The 24572-nt window shown below is 33.9% G+C and overlaps 1 protein-coding gene and 1 long non-coding RNA gene across 5 annotated transcripts in view; one reads left to right on the top strand and one right to left on the bottom strand.

Moving 5' to 3' along the window:
• Positions 1 to 478: 478 nt before the first annotated feature.
• On the bottom strand, positions 479 to 24258 carry LOC111515030 (alpha-tocopherol transfer protein). Of its 4 annotated transcripts, XM_023171263.2 has the most exons (7): positions 19555 to 19708; positions 10222 to 10334; positions 8238 to 8478; positions 5520 to 5962; positions 4990 to 5100; positions 4756 to 4906; positions 479 to 2982 (listed from the first exon to the last, which is right to left on the bottom strand). In XM_023171263.2, the coding sequence occupies exons 3-7, from the start codon at positions 8416 to 8418 to the stop codon at positions 2939 to 2941; spliced, it is 930 nt and encodes a 309-aa protein (XP_023027031.2). In that variant the 5' UTR covers positions 8419 to 8478; positions 10222 to 10334; positions 19555 to 19708; the 3' UTR covers positions 479 to 2938. The 4 variants fall into 4 exon arrangements, with proteins under 4 accessions (XP_023027031.2, XP_023027035.2, XP_023027036.2 ...); XM_023171267.2 differs by lacking the exons at positions 10222 to 10334; positions 19555 to 19708 and adding an exon at positions 24112 to 24258; XM_023171268.2 differs by lacking the exon at positions 10222 to 10334 and having other exon boundaries at positions 19555 to 19710.
• LOC111515032 (uncharacterized) overlaps positions 6163 to 24572 on the top strand; it is a 36017-nt gene continuing 17607 nt past the window's right edge. Inside the window, exon 1 of the long non-coding RNA XR_012467786.1 lies at positions 6163 to 6421. This is a non-coding gene — a long non-coding RNA (uncharacterized lncRNA). The remainder of the gene's footprint in view (positions 6422 to 24572) is intronic.

Here is a 24572-nt window from a genome sequence, read left to right as displayed (position 1 = left end):
TGTGGTGAATGATTGTGCAGAGTCCCCATACACAGATTCCAACTCATCTTTGATTTGCGTAGGCGTATTAGCATTCAAAAATATATATTTAATGATAGCTCGGTGGTCAATTTTGTCCGTCTCTATAAAAACACTCAAAAGACTGTTACATAAGAACTGCGCATCCAAAATGGCTGAAACTTTGGTTTGTAACTGTCAACAGATGAACAACGAAATTCACTAGCTTCTATTTACGAGTGGTACTATTTTCATGTTGAGGTAGCAAAGTTTTCAGAACTCCCTCGTATTTATCTCGAGATTTTATTTTGAAATATTTATTTTCTAGTACGTATATATCTCTACTCAATCCAGTCTTCAGGCACGGATTTATATCTGCTGGAAAATCAATACATGGGATGTGATTCTGCTTCGAAAAATATACTTTTTAGTTTTATTTTTGTGTATTTCCTTGGACCCCACCTGAAATGAAACGCTTCAGTAGTTTAAGTTTATTCAAAACTTTATTATTCATACTATTCATGCACTTATATAATAAATATTCCCGGTATAAAATATAAAAATAATAAAACGAATTAAAAAGCTATCGTTATATAAATGTATGTAAAGAAAAACTGATAATACTTAATATTTTTCTTCGCGTAATCTTCATGCATGTTTGAAAACATGTGAATCCAATAAATATATTTCGACTTTATCTATAACATTAAACTGGCCCTTAACAAAAAAATCAAAATATATTACATTTATTCATCTTTCGAATGATTAAATGTAAAAATTGAAATAATATTGGAAATACACTGACCTCTTACTTGATGAAAATGAATAACACTATCCTACATTATAATAAAACAAATTTCACAATAAATTTTATCAAAGACACGTTTTGCTGCCCAGTGGCTTCATCAGTATTCTACAAACTATTCAACAATGTTTCTGATATATAGAAGACACTGCAGAATAATTTGATGACCAGGCTAACTGAGGAAGTTATTCTGTAGACAAACACGTTTCAAACGAAACTTAATGTTAAATTTGATAAAACTGATCGATACTTGATGAAACTCCGTATTCAAAAACACACTCTAATGTGAGATTTCTTCTTGAAAATTCATAAAACCGCCACAGGTGTTTTTCAATATTTTGTGACGACTGAAGATGCTAATGTATAGCAAAACACGTGTCGTGGGCGTCACAATACATACTTTTTGAGGTCGCAATAGTTTATGACGTCCGAATCTGCTATTGTATAACGAAACACGTGTCATGGGCGTCACAATACATACTTTCAAACGCCCGAAGGTACTTTTGTATAGCGAAACACGTGTCGTGAGCGTCACAATACCTAATTTGTGACGTCGTAATATTTTGTGACGCATGAAGATGCTAATGTATAGCGAAACACGTGTCGTGGGCGTCACAATACATACTTTCTGACGCCAAAAGATGCTATTGTATAAAGAAACACGTGTCGGCGTCACAACACATACTTTATGATGTTTCTATAGTATATGACGTCCGATTCTACTATTGTATAACGAAACACGTGTCGTGAGCGTCACAATACCTACTTTGTGACGTCGCAATATTTTGTGACGCACGAAGATGCTAGTGTATAGCGAAACACGTGTCGTGGGCGCAACAATACCTACTTTCTGACGCCAGAAGATGATATTGTATAAAGAAACACGTGTCGGCGTCACAACACATACTTTATGATGTTTCAATAGTATATGACGTCTGATTCTGCTATTCTATAACGAAACAAGTGTCGTGAGCGTCACAATACCTACTTTGTGACGTCGCAATATTTTGTGACGCACGAAGATGTTAGTCTATAGCGAAACACGTGTCGTGGGCGTCACAATACATACTTTCTGACGCCAGAAGATGATATTGTATAGAGAAACACGTGTCGGCGTCACAGCACATACTTTTTGATGTTTCAATAGTATATGACGTCCGATTCTGCTATTGTATAACGAAACACATTGTGGGCGTCACAATGCATACTTTCTGACGCCCGAAGATGCTATTGTATATAAAAAATACGTGTCGTGAGCGTCACAATAGCTACTTTGTGACGTCATAATATTTTGTGACGCACAACGATGCTACTGTATAGCAAAACACGGGTCGTGGGCGTCACAATACATACTTTGTTCCGTCACAACACTTTGTGACGCCCGAAGATACTATTGTATAGTAAAACACGTGTCGTGGGCGTCACAATACATACATTGTGATGTCACAATAGTTTGTGACGTCCGAAGATGCTATTGCCTAGCGAAACACGTGTCAGGGGCGTCGCAATACATGCTTTCGTATAGAGAAAAACGTGTTGCGGTTTTGTAAACTTTTGAGTAGAAATATCAAATCAAAGTGTGATTTTTGAATACGAAAAATTCAGTGTGAAAAATGTATGTTTATTATCATGGATTGATTAAAAAATGATAATATATAATCTAAAATGAACTCATTATGAAATTGATAAAAATAACACCACTATTTCGAGCCAAAGGTTTTATACATTATTTTTTCACGGAGATGTTTTCGAATGAATAAGGTAAATAATAAATACTGTATAAATAAATTCAAAATTGTAAGAGCTAACTGATTATTTCGAGTAAAAAATTAAAAAATCTAATTATAACAATGAAAGCAAGGAAAAAATCCCAAAGATCGCTTCTGAGAAGTGACGAACTGTTTCCAATATCTGTTTGTTTATATTTTCAAATCATTTTTATTTTCATTTGTCTTGTATCTAGACTCTTATTTCGCAGCTTTTCAGAATTTAGATTTTTTTCCTCTGCTGTACAAGTGAAGCTTCTAAAAAAAAAAACGTTTCAAATCCTCTAGAAATGCTATAAAATAAAAACAAACAAAAAATTTGCTGCAGGTCATCACCTCCTCGACTGTCGGTCTTGCCAAATCATTAAGTCTATGCTTTCACCTTCGTTGTGACGTATCCGTACGTGTTATACACTGAAACAGAATTGAATGACTGTCATATATTATTTATGGTGTTCAATATCAGGCCCAAGAAAACATTCAAGTAATGTCAGTAGAGTATTAGTTTATTATACTTGGAGGTCGCTTCATATTTTCAAAAGAAGATTCCCAAATCTCCTCGACTATAAACACCGCAATTGAACTTGACATAATTAGTTGTGTAAAAGAAATATTATGCCGTTGACACGCACGTACCTGTACTAGTTGAACAGTGAGTTTAATTATTCTATTTATTATTCGTAGCATTAAGTGGATATTGCGCAAAAACCATTCTTATGAAAATCCAGAATACTTCTGACAATGCTCAGCTCAGAGCTAAGCTAAAACAGACATGTTCAACATTCACATCACCTCACGTGAACTGGCCACCGAGATCGTGTGATTTGACCCCGTTAGACTTTTTCTTGTGTACGATAATAAGCCACAAATCACAGCGATAATAAACCACACATCATTATATGAATGTAAAGTACAATTAACGTCCACGAATATGGTTGATATTCAAAAATTCCTCGGTATAATTATAGTGAAACTGCAAGCTCTAGAACAAATATGTTCGTAACAGACATCGAAATTATTTTCTTTCTGTTCCATTAAGCAACTTCATGAATAGATCAAACAATACTCTGATACCTCACAGTCAAAATCTAAAATGAATGGGGAATGTTGCTTCTGACGAAAATTAAGTAGTTTTCATAAAAGAGCTCTAAAACAACGCATTTTAAACTTATCATTTCAACCTTTTTCTTTGAAAAATTATTTAAATACTTGGAAAAGAGGAATGAAATAATGCATTCAACATTTAAAGGGATTCGTTTCTATTTCACCATTTGGCAACATCGGTGATAGCTAATAAAAGACAATGAATCTGTTACCTGTATGAGACAAACAAAAATGACTTATTTCAGAGGGGTGCTGTTCTGTTTACTTATGTTCCGAGTTCCGAGACATTCTGTGACATATGACATTTTGTGCATCTAACCTATCTTCCTCTATATAAATGAATAACAAAACAACTGTTGTTTATGTGGCTTGTGGAGGTGGTATTGAACTATAATTTATATTTTGCCTTAATTGTTGATTTATCAAGATAATTTTCCTTTTTAAAAGTAGAATATCTAGGTACGTACAAATTATTTCAACTTGATATAGGCGCTGTTGCCAATATGTGAATTAGAAACAAATCCCTTTAAAAATTAAAACCCAACATATGAAACATCAATTTGAATACATTTCAAAGTGACATTGAAATACTCATGAATTAAACTCAACTTTATTTTGTTCAAACTTGCATTTGCTTTAATAACCCAAATTAAGGAACATTCCCCATTGTCGATAAACAGAATGAAAATTCACCAGTTTGAATGATCATTCCATCACTGGAACAAAAGTAACTGGATACTTTCTTTTACTTGAACTTTTGACAATTTTCCACGACCTTCTTGATGACAACAGAGAAGTCTTAATTTTGAACTAATTTTTGGTGCCTCAATTCACTGCTTTCGAAAAAAAAAGTTTTTTAATACATTCAAATTTAAATTATCAATTATTTCAATCTCTTCTCAACATAAATATCAAAATTGAGAATTCAAAACCTCAATGGTCTCAAGTTTTGTTTTAAATGATAACTTTCATCAACACAAATATTTATAAAATACTCTATCACAATAATTTTGCTGAAATCTTAAATTGGTAACAGCTTGAACGAATTTTTCGTGAAGTACATTTTCTTGTTGATCTACCCACCTTCAAAATCTTTCTCATAATAAAAGAGCATATCTGCAAAAAGACTACCAGGATATTCCGGATATTCAGCTGTTCCTCCGTAATATGCCGGTAAACTTTCAGATGATATTTTCTCCAAGAGGGATTTCCTGTTGGTTCCGTGTAAGAATAACTGAAAACCAAAAGATTTTTGTGATGTGATATTTCCAAATAATGATGCAGATATTCAATATCAATAAATATGTATAAGCTCACCAATTTTTTCAGTTTTTCCCCAAGAAATGGTTTGAATATGGTAAACACCATACTGAAAAAGTTCGACTGATTGATAATGTGGATGCCTTTCAGTCTGGTTGGGTTACATTCCTAGAAAACAGGAAAATGATTATTACACATGAACGGGACGCTTTTTGCTGTGATGTCACTGCACAGTACTTGACCAGTATAGTACCAGTACCAGTACCAGTACAGTTGAAACTTTTCAACTGCAACTGCGGCAGTCGAAGTACTCTTCTTAACGTGTCAACTGAAACTCAGTAGTCAACAACCGATGTTGAGGAAGTAAAGAAAATTGTTATGGAGCACCGTCGAGGAGAATTAGAAGCAATCTTGGATTTACAATGATTAAGAATTTATTAAATTGCATTGTCATCAAAACTAAATGTGTGTACCAAATTTCAGATCAATCTGTCAACAGGAAGGTCGTGAAACTTCAATTCTAAATTTGACAAATAAACAAGCAGACAGGGCAAGTTGAATAAAACCGTTTAAAACTGATTAGCTACCTGCACCCAGTCCAAAATGAGCTTAGCAGTCTGAGGGGAGAATTGGCAGACGTGGAGCAGGGAGAAGCCGTCCATGTCGATGATGACGTGGACACCTCCCAGCTGAGTTTTCGGTTCCAACATGGCGATTTCTATGGTGACCATCGTGGCCTTGAACAAGTCTTCCAGGGTTACTTGCTTCGGGTTCCATTTCGCTCCACAGTTTATCACCAACACCCTGGAACCGGCTGTCGTCCTGATCGGAATCAATTTGTACACTTCTGAGTCGAAAACGTGTCTGATGCTCTGAGGCGTTATGTTGACGCTGTATTTGGGATGCTTGATTTTGAATCTGTAGAATTTCCTGATGATTTTTGCCGCGGTTTCTGGGTTGTATCGGCACGGCCTCAGGAATTTGATCAGGAAAGATTCGTCATCGAACGGTATGTAGAGGCCTTCATCAGCTAGAAAACGATAGCAGTTGCATTAATAATAAGGTATTTATTTCGCTGTGGCAACATCGCAAGAATTATGAAGGGAGAGCTGGATCACAGAATACCTCACAGAAGAGATACTCGTGGCCTACTGCGCCGTGAGGGAAGGAGAGATCATAAAAAAAAGAAGAAGAAGAGATACTCAGCACGGATGGCACGGAACAGAAACGATGAACTTTCGACAATGTTAACCTAGAAATGTCTTCGAATTGTGAATTTGTGAACGTGAATATGGTAAAAATTGAATCTAGTTTGGTAGAAGTTAAATCTAGTTTGGTTATTACGACTTAACAACCTGAAGAAATGACAGTATGGTAATTTTTCGACTGCGTTTGAATGATATATCTGATAAGATATGACACTGAACACCCCCCAACACAGAATATAGTTCCCAGTAAACTGACAATTTCCACATCAAAGTGCCGCCAGGTAAGTGTTTCTTTTGTGAGGTATTCTGAGACTCAATTGTATCATCAATAAATTAAAAAAATCAAGATGCCCCTACACTACTATAGCGACTCATACGTTCAGAATTTTAATGCCAATCTGCCAGCCAATATATACGCGGGTCGCTTTAGAAGAAAAAACGCTAGATACCGTCAATATCGTCGTTTGTGTGTCGATATAGTGTTGCGTATTCCACAAAGTGATTATTTATATTGACAGGTAGATGTGAATTGTGATGACACTGACATAGAATATTATCTTATGGTAGGTAGGTAAGCAAATGCATGAAAGTTTTCTGATTTCTTTGAATCACTTTCGTGAATTTATAATAATCTAATCAGCGGTGTTTATCATCAAGTCCATATTTTCAGTTTGCTTTTTCGATTACCTATTTTACTGGAATCAAAATATTTTACGAGTGATGGTATATCTGCGAATCCTCTCTAGTGATATTAGGTGGCTGAGACACGATAACGGTGTTGTTTTTGACGTTATTCAACAATTCCTGAGCGATTCTCATGCGACGGTTTTTTGGTCTTATTCACCTTATTTTTCAACAGACTTCGTATTCCATTGGAACGTTTTTCATTTTAGATGATAATATAGGGGTAAATTTTTGTTTTGAGGACAGCCGGCGTGTTCTTACGTATTTTGATGCGTAGATTACGCATCCGAAAGAAAAAAGCGGCGCTCTCCCTTATTTACAAAGTTACAGCCCTTCAAAGTTCTGAAAAGGGCAACTTTTCTGCCTTCTTTTTCACAAAATAAACTATTTAAAAACACATTTTTTCCAATAAAAATGTTAAAAAATGTACGGAGCTGCTTTTTGGTTACATATCTCTTTATTTTACGTTTTTAAGGTTAATGGCATGGTTGGTACGACTGATGCAGTCCGTATTCCTAAAGTAATTCAAATGTTTTTTACCTTCATTCTTTAGATCGTAAATTAGTTTTTGATGGTGTATTACGAATTTGAAATAGTAGGCAACGACAAATACCAACCGTTTTTTTCTGAAATGTCACTAGTAACTAACCTAAAAATAGAATAATGTCACCGGGAGAAGCATTCGTTTTTAAATTAAGTTTTTTATAAGAAAAATGTTCATTATTGAAGTGAAAAGTATCAAAGAAGGAAGAATAAGATGTAAAGGTGACCTAGTGAATATGCTTGTGTTTTCAAATAGTTTGTTTTGTGAAAAAGAAGACTGAAAAGTTGCCCTTTTCAGAACTTTGAAGGGCCATAACTTTGTAAATAAGGGAGAGCGCCGCTTTTTTCTTTCGGAATCGTAGTCTACGCATCAAAATACGTGAGTACACGCAAAATTTTTTTCAAAATCGCCGGGTGTCCTCAAAACGAAAATTTACCCGTGAATGATTTGGACGTCACATGATTATTCAACTCTAGGAAGTTGTTTCAAAATGTTATTGTATGCATATTTGTAGGCCACACGTGGTGACATTGTTTGGATTCATTTCGGAAAATGGCGAAAAATTGTTCATATTGGCGAACTAAATACATTCGAGGATAGTTTTAAAAATTATGCTTACAAAGTGATACCAACATTCATATTTTTTCTTCCAAATAAAAAGTTCGCTCAGAAGAAAAGTAGTTAGATGCTCTGTTTTATTAATTGTCATACCATGAAAAACAGACTAACTACCGGTGGCGATTTGTTTTGAAGCGAATAAGAAATCCAAAATGACTTCAAAACCATTATTAGATCAAAATAATAGTTGTTCAAGAAATAGTAACTTTCAGCAATCCTCTTAGATATTTGATTACACATTGAAAATTTACCTTTCAGAATTTCGCGAAGCTTCGTCAGTCCAAATTCGACATTCTCGGGAGTTTCTCGCAGTTCTTTTTCCGCCCTTTGTTTATCTTTGCCCCTCAGCTCTTCCAGATCGAGCCGCATTTGATGAGTTCCTAATTGGATAAAAGGGATGTTGTCCAACCCCGTTTCAATGCATATCACCATATTGCAGGCTTGTATTTTTGGACGGTTACTTGGTTAATCCAGGAAATGTAAGGAATCACCCTATAAAATATGATTTTCAATTAATCCTCAATTAATCCTTCATGTTTTCAGTACCAAAAGCCAGCGAAACCAATATTCATTCAAAAGATATATTTTTTGGAAAGTGGTATATGAGTTTTTATTGCCATCCCCCCAGAAATTGTAAATCGGTAGTATCTTGTTTGAAATCTCAACCGTTTTTCTACGTTTTGACGTCCGCAAAGAAAAAGGTGAAGAGGGTTAAAATCTGGTGATTTTGATGGTCACTCAGTAGATTGTAGCAATCAATTAGTTCCGGAGAGTAATTCTGGTTCAGACATTTATTTCATTAGAATAATGAATACCCCATTGAACTCCTTATTGTTCTTAAATTTACCTTGTCAACAAAAGGGCCTGTCACCAAAACAAAATATTTTTCCAAGTCTTAAATCGTCTATTATTTTTGGGTCATTGGGTCACAAAATTTGTTCATCCTACCTGAATCCTTATTATTGAATTTCCGAAGGATTTGAAGATCATTATCCCAAAAAAAGTTTTCGGTATTATTTTTTTTTCTGTTTTCTCGGAGTTACAAATTTTTGCAACAGAGCAACAAATAGAACAGTTATACAAACTAGATTTGATAATTCAGATTGTTAATGTTCTAGAACTACAGAAAATTATTTTTTCGGATATGACTATACTTTGTCCACAACTACGTCATTTTCAATAAACGAAACATGTAATTTTATTATTTATGAACCTCAATACATAACACGAACATTTCAAATTATCATTAAAAAAATTATAGGTGAGATTAGAGACATACACATAATGGCATTTATATGAATAATTCGCTTAATTTTCAATTGATGTTGTATGTACTGGTTGATTGTTATATTAGGACAATTACTGAAAGTGATCGTGTATCAATCGTATTTTATGTTTTTTAGACGTGGATGATTATGATGATGATATAGCTTTTGTGGCGTAAATGCTTAACTTAATTCACAACTCTCGTAACTATAGTTGAAAAAATACCGCCTTATAATTTTTGTCACTTGTTTCAAAACTTGCAATTATGTTTCCGAAACGTTGTGGAAATAATCCTTGTAAGGATCAAAAACACAGAATACGGAGCGAATCCCAAAAAAACAGTTCATCATACTTTGTTCTTGAGAATCTAGAAACATGTAGATTCGTTTTCCGATGGCATTTCAGAATAACTTCCCAAATTTCTGCTACCGCAGTTGTCGGTTGATTGGTCGAACCACCAACACTAACATAAAAACTTGGCAAGTTGACTTGGGTGTCACACCAATAGATGGTTCCACTTATGCCTCGCTTGCGTTTACGCAGTTATTTTTATTGAGTACTTTTCTCACTTTGTCTTCAATCGAGAACTGCCTGCCCGGTACTGACGATGCCCAACAGGCCGAAACAGCTATCTACCGGTGGTTCTTAACTTGAAATCCATATGGGAGTGATCAGAATAGTACTAATGTATTCATCTTTTGATTTTCATGGAATTATGTTCCAGCAGCTTTACTACATTAACCTTTCTCGATTACATAGATACATTTTTCGACATTTATTACAATTTTTATTCAGATCTTACCAAAAGCAGAACCAGTGAAGTATAGCAAAAATATTCACCGTTGACCAGAACAACCAAACTAGGAATAATCGATTTCACAAATCTTGCTTATAATATAAAAATAATTTTAATATTTCTAAGAAATGCTAGCTCACTTTCTTCATTCTGAAGGATTTTCAACTACTTACCAGTAAACTGTGCTCAAAAACCCGTATGAATCATTTCCAAGAATGAATTAATATAACTTTACAGACTCAACAAATATAGCTGTTTCTTGATGAATGGTTTTTTGATTCTGAAACTAATTTAAAATTTATATCAGTGTTATCGACCTGAAAATCAAAGTTTTCGATTCATAAGTTATTCGATACATTTTGACCTAAATCTTTTGTTTGAGTTTGTGGAATACGAGTACTATTTGCAATAATTATTGGAACTTCATACAGTAATAATAACAATAATAAGAAGTGTTGGTAGGATTAAAAAATCAATTTTCAATTATGAATATTCAAATATGAATATGAAATAAACATATATCAAATTTATATAACTTATATACTCGATTATATGCAGGGTGACCGAAACGAAGAAGTCGAAATTTTTTTAATAGGACACCTCAAGTCCTGTAACATGGCTAAATGCGCCTTACGGAAGAAAAGGACAGGAAAACCTAGAGATAGAGAGAGAGAAGTTCTGTAACAATTATTCCTAAGTAGATTATGCGTTGATAAAATTTTGTCGCAATAGAAAAAACACGTTCGAACAAGGCAAAGTTAAATTTTAAAATTTGAATTCAATATCGTTAAAAAATATTCCATAGTTCTTAGGTGTTGTTGTGTTGTTGTATTGTTGAATAAATACCTACTTGATGGTTCTTAAAGTATGTCACCAGACTTTGATATCTTCCAAATACTACCGATTATGATTCGTTATCTAAAACAAAGTTTGGTCCCGGTAATCGAATTTTGATGTACCAGTACATAGGGTAATGACACCACGTATCGTTGAAATCAATCAGTTTCAAATTTAGCTATCAATGAATTTAGCAAAAACGTTACCTTCCACGTTTGAAATAGATGAAATAATAAAACGATTCTTAGATTAACTTTCCAGTACAACAAATAGTCACCTTAAAATTTATACACTGTGGAATAACTAAAATTATCGAAGCTGAGACTGGGAGTATGACTAGAGGCGTGCCACAAGGCTCAATATTGGGGCCCATACTTTTTATTTTGTACATGAATTATCTGAATCACATTATTGAAACAAAGAATTATATTGCATACGCAGATGATTTCTCATTATTCGTTTCCGATTCAGATACGAAAACCTTGGAAAAAAAATTGTAATGATACCATAAATGAAGTAGCAAGATTCTTCAATGGACGAAACTTTTTTTTTCAATGTTGACACAACACAAATTATAAGAGTTCACAATCTTCAAAAAAATGTTGAATGATGTGACTAACAACATATTTACCACTGTTAAAGTAGTGATCGATGTATCATTTGGGCATAATACTATCTACTGTTTGATAACATGACATGATAACTATGACTAATAATTCTTAGATCGCGTTGTACTGATGCTGCAAACATCAATAGAGTCGTTCTTGATTATTTCGCCGAATCGAATCGAAAGTTTTTTGCTATCATAGTTCTTAATTATATCCAACGAGAGTACAACAAAATAATTACTTTTCAATTTTGTTTCGCTAATGTGTTTATGATATTTTTTATAGCATTTGTTATTGTGTTCTGTGGAACTTGTTTCTAATGATGTTGATGTTATTTGCGTTAATTTTCTAATTTGCTCATTCTGGTTCTTAAAAAAAAGACAATATATTGAGTTCAGAATGTGAAGAAAATATTGAATTGAACCTGTTTTTGACTAAATGCCCCATTTTTTCGGTATATCCTGAGTTGATGCGAAATATTTTAAATATATCAGATATCAGTAATGTCACTTTTCATAAAAATTATATATTATATGTACAGTGTGACCCATTTTTAATGGAAACACCCCCCTAAAATTTGAAGTTGTAAATCGATTTTAATAATTTGTTTTTTGAATGTCAAGTACTAAAGTGTCTACCTTGGGGCAAAATTTGAAATGTTTATTGAAGTTTCAGGGCATACTACGATATTTTTTCTTAGTCGAAAATCGGGATTTTTTATTTCATTTCATGAAAAAATATTCATTATTAACAAAGTTATGACAACTCAAAAATTCGAAAACTCACACACCTAACAGTCACAATATATAATTTTTATTATGATTTCAACAATAAAGTGCCGCCAGATGAAAAAAAAAACAAATAGCGTAAATATTTTTAATGAAAATAACGGAATTACATTCACACAATTCAACTAACAATGAAGCAAAAAATTTTAATAAACGCAACTAATAACTAATTATTGAATTGTTTCGATTCAATGCAACAATTAATTCTAACTCATATTCTAGTAGCCTCTACTAATCCACAACGTATTTCGATACATGTGTCGTAGCGCTTACGAATGTTTCTGATTACGTTCCTTAGTTCTTGAGGGCTAATATCTGCACATATCTGTCGAATTCTTGCACAAAGTTAATTTCTATCTCTTGAGCGATTTTTGTAAACCTTTTGTGTGAGAAGTCCCCAGAGAAAAAAGTCCAAAACTGTGAGGTCTGGAGATCTGGGTGGCCACTCTATAAACGGTCTACCACGGCCTATCCATCGGTTTGAAAAATGTTCGTTAAGCCATTGCCTCACAGCTCTGGCATAATGAACTGAACATCCATGTAACTGGACAATTAAATTTGATCGTTCATTGATTGGCAGCTCGTGAATAGCATCCCAAAACTCTGTGTTTAAAAATTCTAGAAACCTCTGCGCATTAATGTTTTCATCAAAAAAGAAAGGACCAATAATTCGTTCGTTCAATATCCCACGCCAGACGTTGATTTTTTGGGAATACTGGCTTTTACAGTTTATTACCAGTTAGGATTATCTGCTGCCCAATAGCGACAATTCTGTGATGACACTACTCCATTTGTAGTGAAAGTGGCTTCGTCGGTATATAAAATATTTTTTAGGAAATTTCTATTGTTTAAATATTCCCCTTGGGCCCATAAACAATATTCCAGGCGTCTTGCTTCATCGCCTTCTTGAAGTGTGTGTAAAAATTTTGGCTTGAGAGGTTTAATATTCTTCGCCTTGAGACATCTCCGAATAGTTTCTCGTGGAATATTCAAATCTAAAGTGGCATTCCTTATACTGGCATTAGGATTATTTCTGAAATAATCTAAAATGATTTGATCATTCCTGTCATTCTTGTTTCGTCTTTGTACAGGATTACTTTTTAACATAATTTTTGATACTGCACCAGTTTCATTGAATATTTTATTTATTTCGTTTACCGTACCGCAGCTAATACGAGGACGATCTGCATGTCTCTCATTAAATAGTCTACAAACCTCTCTAGCACTTCTAACGTCATCTCCCGAAATTTTGGTCACACCTGTTTAGAGGCACTCTGAATCCAGTGGCACAGTGATTTTTTCAATAAAAAAATCGCTAATAAAAAATCCCGGTTTTCGACTAAGAAAAAATATCGTAGTATGCCCTGATACTTTAATAAATATTTCAAATTTTTTCGCAAAGTAGACCTTTTAGTACTTGACATTTCAAAAAAAAATTATTGAAATCGTTTTACAACATCAAATTTTAGGGGGGTGTTTCCACTGAAAATGGGTCACACTGTATAATAATTGATTTTATTCGAATTTGACGTTGAATGTAGAAAGAATCAGTGTTTCATTTAAGAGAAAGGGGAGAAATTATTTGAACTCAGTTCGAAAACATCGTTTTTCACAAAGTTATATTTTTTCCACCAGGGATAGTTGAATTACAATTATTTCGTGAAAAATATATTTCAAATCCACTATATTAGAATTTTCATATGTTATGTATTAATAAAAGGCTCACACAGCTATTTTGAACAAACAAAACAATTAGAAGAGCTCAATTTTACAAGGGAACATGGTTTTTTTGGAAAAGAGAGGTTTTGACATTCATCTTTATACAAAAAAAACTGTGGAAGGTTTCCAATTTTTTTGTATAAAGATGTAAAAAATGAATCCATAACTTTTCTTTTACAAAAATCAACTTCTTCTAAAAATATACCCCTTTCAATTTAAGAAATATGGTTGTTATTAAAAGTTTCGTTATATATTGAAAAATATTTCATAAAGAGGTGTTTCCTCTAACAAATGCAATGTATATGCAAAGGACGTGATGGCTTAAATGAAGCATAAAGAGGTATTTGATTCCTTTCGCAAGATTTTGAACTTCACAGAAAAATTAGAGAGTTTATTTCAGACGCAAAATCTCGATATTTAATTCAAATTCATGTCACCGGCTCACGAATATTGAAGACAATAACTTAATATAGGAGATAAATAAAACAATTCAGTCTCAAAATTCAATAACTAGTTGTCATTGTATATAAAATGTTAAATTTGTGTAGTATGTGAGACGATTTTTATAAAAAGTAGAACCGAATTTTTAGAATTGTTGGTAAGTTCTCAATCCCAAGTAAGATACGAGAAACGTTGAATAATTAGATGATAAAAAATTTGTTCGGAAGATTTTTTTCTACGTTTGATAGTTTTGTATACATTTTTTTGTTACATCTTTTCAACTGACATCAATATTTTGCTTCTAGGTTTTCGTTCTAGATTTTTAATCTATAAATTTCTGTTGAACAATAAAAGTGTGATTAATTCATAGTAAGTTTACTCACTTGATTTGCCTTCTCTGATGTGGATCAGGCCGACACAAAGGAAGTGAACTGTAATCTTTTCACGACCGCTCCGCAGACAACAATAACATTTCGGTTTTCATGAACATTATTTTAAAAAGTGAAGCCCATTCGATGGTGGGACGGAAAGCTAGATTGTTTATTTTTCTTCGACTGTCGATTATTGGGAACCTAGTAATTATTCTGTTTACGATTACGCGATAATTTGGGACATTCTTTTCCAAAAGAGATGATAACACATTATTTTTACGATCTCTGAGAGTTATTCGGCTCGACAGTTTTCACTCCTCGATATTTTTCAATGCAAAATTCACTAGAGAGATTATGATATTTCGGGATTCTACACACCTAATTACCTTTCATGACTCCCAATTCGTTCATGCATAATGCGCTCAAATTATTTTTGAAATACCAAAATTGAGGTCTTCTTTTTTCATAAATATCGCCTAAAAATCACTGAAGATTTTTACGTTTCTGAGATTTTTAAACGAAAACTGGAAATAACAACTCTTGCAATAACTTCGTCCCTGTGAATGACAAATGTTTGTGATGTAAAATGATCTTCAAATATTACTGAAAGGATGAAACAGAGTGTTTCTTTGTGTTCAAACATCATGTATCCGGTTGACCCACATTTCGAATAGATGACAATTTTTTGTTTTAATTATTTTTCATGCATTTTTATCGGTACTAGTCAAAACAAGACTCCTTTGCTTTCTGAATGAAAACAAAATAATAAGTGATTGCCAGTTTGGTTTCCAAAAGCAAAAAAACACTTCCGATGCCATATTTTCATTTCTTCATACTTTGAAGCCTTCGGACCATAATGATTTTTTCAGTTTGTTCCAAGGGCCAATTTCTGCCCTTAACTATATTTCTAGACTAGGATAGTCGCAAAGTGAGTGACCTAAGCAAACTTATGCTTTTTTGCATTTCGATTATTATTGTGTATTGTGACGCTTAACGACATCTAGTGGCGAGTAGTGGTACTATGTACTATCTTTTTCAGCTACCCACTAGGTGGTATTAGGCGTAATTAAATATTTGGAATTACCGCGTTGGTTCGAGAAAGTTCTGATTCCAGCTAGTGTATTTCGATCACCTCGAGATGCCAGTAATAATTGCATATAAAAGGCTAGCGGCGCAACTGCGAGTTAGTCTGCGTAGGAAAGGCGAAGGAAGCGAAACTGTCTATTGTGAAATAAAGTAACACCCGTCAATAAAAGTATTTTGATTTCACTTATTGTTTTTATGTGTGATTTGTTAGTATGAAAAAGAAGCGAAAAATCGACAGTGAATGCAGAACGTTTCAAGAAGAATGGAACTTTCAGTATTTTGTCATTGAGTCCAGTAATAAGGCGCTATGTTTAATTTGTAATGAAACCATAGCTGTTCCCAAAAACTATACTATTAAACGACACTATGAATCGAAACATCTTCAAAGTTACTCCAAGTATACAGGAAGTTTGCGGAAGGAAAAATTTGAAGCTTTGAAACGCGAACTCAAATCGCAGCAATCTTTGTTTACCAAAGCGAATACTGAACAAGAGTCTGCAACTCGCGCCAGCTTTCTTGTGGCTCTTAAAATCGGAAAACTTGGCAAACCATTCACCGATGGAGAAATGATAAAAGAATGCTTGATTGCAGTAGCCGAAGAAATATGCCCCGAAAAGCTAAATTTATTTAAAAGTGTCAGTTTGTCAGCAAACACCGTGGCTCGGAGGGTGCAGGACATCGCAGAAAAAATATCATCTCAACTGTCTGACAAAAATGGACATCATTAGTGGTTTTCTCTAGCAATGGATGAGTCAACGGATGTGTCAGATACTGCTCAGGTGTTTATTTTTATTCGCGGAGTAGATAAAAGCTATGAAGTGTATGAAGAACTTCTTGATATTGATAGTATTCACGGCACGACAACTGGGGCAGATATTTTTAAGGGAGTTGAAAATGCCATTAATTAAAAGAACCTTCGATAGAGAAATTTGAAATCTATAATAACTGATGGAGGCAAAAATATGTATGGTAAAAATAAAGGAGTGGTTGCACTTGTGTCAAAGGCTGTAGAAAATGATGGTGGTTCAAAACCATTAGTCTTACATTGTATCATTCATCAACAGTCCTTGTGCGGAAAATGTTTGGATATGTCTGAAGTTCTAAAACCACAGTCATATCAGTTGTTAACTTCATCAGATCCACTGGGCTGAATCACTGACAATTCCGCGAGTTTATTCAACAGATTGGAGAAAATGATTTACCATATCATACTGCCGTACGCTGGCTTAGTTGCGGAAAAGTCCTTAAGCGCTTTTTTGAACTTCGAGCAGAGACCGAAAGTTTTCTAAATGAGAAGCAGCGCCCTTTTGCCGATTTAGAAAATAGTAAATGGATGTGGAAGTTAGCCTTCTATGTCGATTTGACAGATCATATGAACGAACTGAATTTGAGATTGCAAGGAGAAAAACAGCTTCTCCCTGATTTATACACCAATATCAAATCCTTCAGGCACGAAACTTTTAATGTTATGGGGCAAATATGATTCACAATTTGGCACTTTTTTAAACGGTAGCGTTTCTTCGGGCACCTCAAAAATCATCAAAAATGAGCTTATAGACAGTGTGGCATATATTATTAACGAAAGTATAAGCAAGGAGATTGAAAGTGTTTCTTTTTTGCATGGGAAATTGATGAAACTGCCTATATTACCTGTACATCACAACTTTCAATCGTTTTTAGATATGTCAAAGGTCAAAGATGGTAATGTGGTAAAACGTTTTATGGGTTTTCATGATGTTTCATCTGGGCGCACAGCTGATGATTTGTTTAATTTTTCAATTCGTACGTGTGACACCTATAATTTTAGGCAAAAGTTACCTACCACTGTAGGTAATAACAGACTTAACTGAGTACCTGAATTCCAAATAATTGAGTTTCCAAGGCATGTTTGCATGCAAAATTATCATCTCTCTTCATCTTGATTTGCCAAGCTGTACCTGATTAGACTTCTGAGTCCAAATAAGAGACAGCCGTGTTTTAACCTTGCTTGTGAATGAAATACTTACTATTTTTACTCAAAAATGAAACAGTTGTGAGTAAGTACACATTTTCAAGGATTCAGTGAGAACGAACGCCTGTAAAATGTTTCAAAAACATGTTAAACCTGTAAAAATTGTTCAAAACCTTGAAAACTTGGTATTCGACTTGATGAGCGCTAATTTAAAAATGAATCAACGATAAAAATTATTTAACAACAATAACAACCCAAACAGAAAAATGCAGGTGAATCGATTAGTGTCTATAAATCATTATTGTCCTTGTTCTTTAAATTGTTTTACCAGAATTTGAAAAGGTGGATTTATCAAACCGTAGGATATAACAAAAATTATTTACATTTTTATGACACAAGATATATCGAAATCTTTATTAATATAAATGTGAAAGTTTGAAATACAAGTAATAAATGTATATTATTACTAAATCTCGATAAATTTCGATAAATTTCCAATAGATAAAATTTAGTAATGGTATATTTATTCTATCGATCCCGTGCTGCATCTAAACGGAATAAAAGGAAAACCAATCCCTGTTCTCTCCGTTGGTTACTCCTCATTATGACGATAAACTTCTTTCTGATTGATTAAATTTAAAAACAACTGGAACGGTACCGAAACCAGATGCCTCTATATATCAGTAACCAAAATATATGTATTGTTATCAAATAAGTTAATAAATTGAATTGAATGTATGTTTGTGGATCTTTCACGCCTAAACGATTGAACGGATTTAGATGAAACTTTATTTACAGCATATACATTAGATTAACATACATTGTGTCTCACTTCTCATGGAAACAGCCCCGTATCTTCTGTAATATTCGAGGTAGAACGATGAAACTCTCTGGACTGATGTAAATGCTGAAAATGCACCTACCATCTGAATGAGGTTGGCCAAAGTGATATACACTGTCCGCCACTCGCGATGGAACACCCCATTTTTACGGTAAACCATATAAGGGGGCAAAATAGGCTCAAAATTCCTTCAGATTCGTTATCAGGACTACAAACTTCGAAAATACTTTTTTCCTGAACAAATTTCAGTCCTGAAAAATCCGAATTTGTCTCACTTCTTATGGAAACACCCCCGTATCTTCTGTAATATTCGAGGTAGAACGATGAAACTCTCTGGACTGATGTAAATGCTGAAAATGCACCTACCATCTGAATGAGGTTGGCCAAAGTGATATACACTGTCCGCCACTCACGATGGAACACCCCATTTTCACGGTAAAACATATTAGGGGGCAAAATAGGCTCAAAATTCCTTCAGATTCGTGATCAGGACTACAAACTTCGAAAATACTTTTTTCCTGAACAAATTTCAGTCCTGAAAAATCCAAATTTGTTTCACTTCTTATGGAAAGACTCCCGTATCACGAGATACGGGGGTGTTTCCATGAGAAGTGAGACACATTGTTTATACTACAATTTACAAAGGTTTTGTGTGATTTTGGTCATAATATAATAATTAGTATTAGGTAAAACTGTTTATCCTTGATAGTTCTAATAGTTCTGATATCGTATTTCATAATCGTATTTGAATTGTCATTAACTTCTAAAATTACGATAATTTTTTGAAAATCCTGTAAAATCCCAATTGTAATTTGAACATTTTTAAGAAAACTCATTGTCTGCAAAAAATATTTTTCAGCTTACCTTTAAAACATTTTTTTAATCACAACATACTTCAGTCACTCCTGCATCAAACAAAATACAAAAGGCAAATGAACTACCAGTATAAATTGCTCGGTTATCGACCGTTTGGTTAGTGATTTGATCTACAATGACTTTAGATTCAATCAATTACGAATGTATATTAGTCCTTTGTTGAAGCCAGACCCACCTTTGATCTTTTTCATATTTATTATGATAATTACATATGCAGCGCCCCAAAAATATTTACGAGGAAGGTTCAACAATTACAATAGAAGAAGTAAAAATGAATGTAACACTTGAGTCGAAGAGTTCGTAGGCCGACATAAAAAAACTTGGTAAAATTTGATTTCATCGTTCAATATAGTTGCCTTTGAAGGCGACACAGCAATTATATCGGTCATACAATTTTCCGATACAGTTTTTATAGTACGATTTGTCTTTAGCCTCAAAATAGGCCTCAGTTTTGACGATTACCTCTTTATCGACGCTAAATTTCATCGCAGCGAGCATTCTCTTGAGGTTTGAGAACAGGAAAGAGTCGCCGGGGACTAGATCTGGTGAATATGGTGGATGCGGAAACATTCGAAACCCAATTTATGTAATTTCATCATCGTGTCCATTAATTTGTGATAAGGTGTATCGTTTTGATGAAGCAGCACTTTCTTTTTCTTCAAATGGATCCTTGTCAGCCGACTTGTCGCGTCTTTTCGCCTTTTAGAGTCGGTTCATAACGTGCAATCCACTCAGATGACGATCTTTTTGATTCTGGTGTGAAATGATGGAGCCATGTTTCATCCATTGTCACACATCGATGCATAAATTCGGGTTTTTTGTGGTGAAAAAGCTTCAAACACAGCTCAGAGTTGTCAATTCGTTGTTTTTGGTCGATTGTGAGCTCGGGCGGACTCTCTTTGACCAGAATTTTCGCATACCCAAATATACCAAGGACAAATACAAAAAAGTTATTGTATTCGTTTGAAAATGACCTATTACTGGAGTTTTCTCCCAACACCAAATCGTTATTTTTAACACCTCAACACGTGTTTCGATCACCAAGTGATCATCTCCAAAGAGGAAGATTAAAGTAGAAACTAACGCGAAGCTAACGCTATTGATGCTATATAGATATCCCATACAGGTAAACCATCCAGGTGTACCACCCATACAGGTATACCAACATAAATTAATTTTACAATTATGCCTTATCTATTATTTTACAATATATGTTTAACTGTTATAGCTGTATATGAAACAATTTTCAGCTATATAAAAGCTAATTTCACAATATTGCCTATCTAAATTTATTTTTGCAATGTGTCCTTATGTAGTAACCAGTAAACCCAACAATATTATTTTAACAAGCTATATAGTATACTCTTTGGTATAGGTCCGTCATCGTTATTCATAATATTATTGTGTTTACTTATTTCTACACTCTCATAGGCATCTAGTTGCCTGTTGTTGTTAACTTGTCTAACTAATCTTAATGAACTGAAGTCTATGGAATGGTTTTGTTGCAAAATATGACGGGCAACTGCTGATTTTTCAGGTCTTCCATATTTCAAAAATCAGCAGTCTCCCATCATAGTTTGCAACAAAACCATTCCATAGATTTCAGTTCATTAAGATTAGTTAGACAAGTTAACAATAACAGGCAATTAAAGCAAATTCAAATCCAAGATAGAGTGGATGTAAACATTGACATGCCGTTCGCACGTGATATTGAAAATCCCAAGAATTGGCCAGGGTCGTATTCAGAATCAACATCTTGTTGATCGCAAATGCTATATCATACTTAGGAAAACTTTTTTATAATAACGAATGAAATGCACAAGTTTTGCAGTATGCCCATCCTCCAGATGGGGTAGAACTTTGGAAAACCACTGTTCGAAAGATTCACCGTTCATTTCTTCGTGATAATCTCCAGTTTTCTTCGACTCGAAACACCACAGCCCTTCAGCAACAAACCCATTCTCATTGCCGATGTGACTAATAATAAGCCGTTTTCCTTTACCTGAAATTATGAAGAGGTATGTAAGTTAATAAAACAAATACTAGTTACTTTTTATATATTGAGATTGAGGCAGGTCTTAATATAAATATAAGTTTTCCTGATGGATTTGTTAATCCGGTGGATAGTCCATCTAGAAAGGCCCTCCTAGATGAGGTCACAGTTTCATCGACCCATACTTTAGGGGTAGTATGACCAGCATTGACCCAGGTTTCATCCATATAATAAATTGTTCTCTGTTGTTCCCTATAATATTTAATTTTGGTCAAATACTCTCTCCTTCATAACACAATTTCCTTTCTATCCAATAATAAACTATTGCGCCCTCGTTTTTCCCATACAAAATTCAAATGTTTCAATACTTTATGGAATGTTGACCGCTTAAAACTTGGCAATAAAACATCTTCATTTATTTCTGCGAGTACTTTGTCTATCGTGGGTATTTCATTTCTGAAAAAGTACTCATGCCCTTTCCTCCTGATTGCATGTTTATCGTCATCATCTATTGATTTAATAATGGTTTGACGATTCTGATTTGTATTCGGTTTGGAAAATGTATGATTTTGTTTATATTCCCGTGAAACATTGTAAATCGAAGCGCAACACACTCCAATTTTATCGGAAACTTTCGATACGACTTCGTCGAGAGTCGATGTCTCAATTTCTTCCATCTCTTTCTTGAACACATTCAAAATCACTCTTTTCATCTCAACACTCAAATGTCTTTTTTTGGATCGTTTCCTGGCTGGACTCAGAGGATAGCTCACAGTGTCATCAGCAGTGTCTGTACTGGACATCTTGGAAAACAATTTTAAACAATATACTATAACTCACGCCACACAAACACGCAAACGACTGATTACAACCCTGTGCTGGTACCGAACTCGTACCAAGAAGGCGAATTCACCAATGAACGCTGCCCTATCCATCTGACACTGAGCGATCACGTGAACATCACGCTTCGCTTTTGTTTTGTTTTACTCTATCTTGGATTTGGATAGACTTTAGATGCCTATGAGAGTGTAGAAATAAGTAAACACAATAATATTATGAATAACGATGACGGACGTATAACAAAGAGCATACTATATAGCTTGTTAAAATAATATTGTTGGGTTTACTGATTACTACATAAGGACACGTAGATAGGCAATATTGTGAAATTAATTTTTATATAGCTGAAAATTGTTTTATATACAGCTATAACAGTTAAACATATATTGTAAAATAATAGATGAGGCAAAATTGTAAAATTAATTTAGGTTGGTATACCTCTATGGTTGGTACGCCTGGATGGTTTACCTGTATGGGACATATATATAGCATTAATAGCGTTAGCTTCGCGTTAGTTTCTAGTTTAATCTTCCTCTTTGAAGATGATCACTTGGTGATCGAAACACGTGTCGAGGTGTTAAAAGTAACGATTTGGTGTATGGAAAAAATTCCAGTAATATTCATTACTACACCAAAGGTTCCATACAGCGCATCATAAGTGAAAATGACCTACTTACATGTCTATACATACATACAAGAACGAATACAATAAAGTTTATTGTATTTTTATTCAATGACGAATACAATTAAGTTATTGTATTCGTTTGAAAATGATCTACCTACATGTCTATACATACATACATACATACAAGGACGAATTGTTGTTTTTATTTTATATAGTAACGGCTACATCCATCAATAACTAGTGAAAATTAGATAAAAGTGTTTTTATTTAGTGATTCACAGATTTATTGTATTCGATTGAAAATATCCTTGTATTACGAAACTACAGTAACGTTAGTTACAAATAAAAGTGGTATAAAAGCATAGAAAGTTTTATTTCTAGTTTTTCATATTATCATTATTGTTATTCGTATATATTTTCTTCAATAAAAATGTTCAACGTATTACTTTTTTCACTAATGATCAAAATTCAAAATCGCTCACATCATAAAAAAATCATCAGATGATTTTTTGAAATCTCACATGAATTTTTTTTATATTTTTTCAGTAATCTCTTTCAAACCCTACTAAAATACCATTTTGTCCAGACATGATATGACTTTCATTCAATTATTAACGATTTGAATAATTCACTTCGGTAACATTCAATCGACTTGATGATGCATTTGCAACATGACAATTTTTGAATGCATTCATTTCTTTATTTCACAATAGAGTTATGCAAAGTATGTCCGTTGCATTGTCATATAGAAAGATAAATATTATTCATATTCATTGCATGAGTATCCAGCGAGATGACTGCACTATATTGGCAAACATTTTGGAAGTTCAGACGCCTGGACAGTTTTGATATTTATTCACTGCAATAAACATTTTACTAGGCAAACAATTCATTAATATGTATGTAACTCTTAAGCAAATTCAGAAAAAAATCTCATGTTTAGAATCATTTTTGAAGTTTGAGGTAGAAGTAGATCACAGAGGTGAAAATGTCATTATTGTGAAGTGTTGTAAACAAATCTCGAAAATCAGCAAACCTAAAATGTCATTCTTTATTCACTTCTGATGTTTATGAAAGCCAATGTTACCTGGTTCTATAAACAGAAACATTCCAAAAAGTATGCACCCAACTATCCCATGGACAATGATTCCACACACGTATTTCAAATCATTTACAAAATGTAAACATTTAAAAAAGCAATTCTTATGTGACAGAACAGTTACACATGTTCGGTAAATCGATATGAACGTGCAAGTTGTTCATTGTGGCGCCATCTATGAGTGATAGTATCGTTTCTACTCAAACAACGATGTGTCGAAAACTTTTTAGTACTTACCCTGATCACTAGAGGGCGATGGCAGTACGATGTCAGCTAATGTGATTATTAACAGAATTGGTTAGCTAGCCGTCGCTGACAAGAAAAACAGTCGGCCGGATCATATTCAAGTCGAGACGTATGTCAAAATTAAATTAAATTGAAAAGCTGACTGTTTTGTCAGCGAATGCTACCCAGATCTGTTGGTGAACACATTGAATATTGTCATTGTA

The sequence above is a fragment of the Leptinotarsa decemlineata genome, unplaced genomic scaffold, assembly GCF_025532065.1.
Source record: "Leptinotarsa decemlineata unplaced genomic scaffold, Ldec_3_MD MMD2_P_RNA_scaffold_1, whole genome shotgun sequence".
In the NCBI taxonomy this organism is placed as follows: domain Eukaryota; kingdom Metazoa; phylum Arthropoda; class Insecta; order Coleoptera; family Chrysomelidae; genus Leptinotarsa; species Leptinotarsa decemlineata.
Note: the sequence above shows the minus strand (reverse complement) of the source record. Positions and strands in the feature narration are given on the sequence as shown.

Bases quoted from the DNA above. Each gene is read 5' to 3' on its own strand.
- LOC111515030 (XM_023171267.2), bottom strand. From the start codon at position 8,418: ATGGTGATATGCATTGAAACGGGGTTGGACAACATCCCTTTTATCCAA. The intron at 5,963-8,237 runs GTAAATTTTCAA...ATCGTTTTCTAG, and splicing joins GCTTCGCGAAATTCTGAAAG to CTGATGAAGGCCTCTACATA. The intron at 5,101-5,519 runs GTAGCTAATCAG...CCTGTTTTCTAG, and splicing joins TCATTTTGGACTGGGTGCAG to GAATGTAACCCAACCAGACT.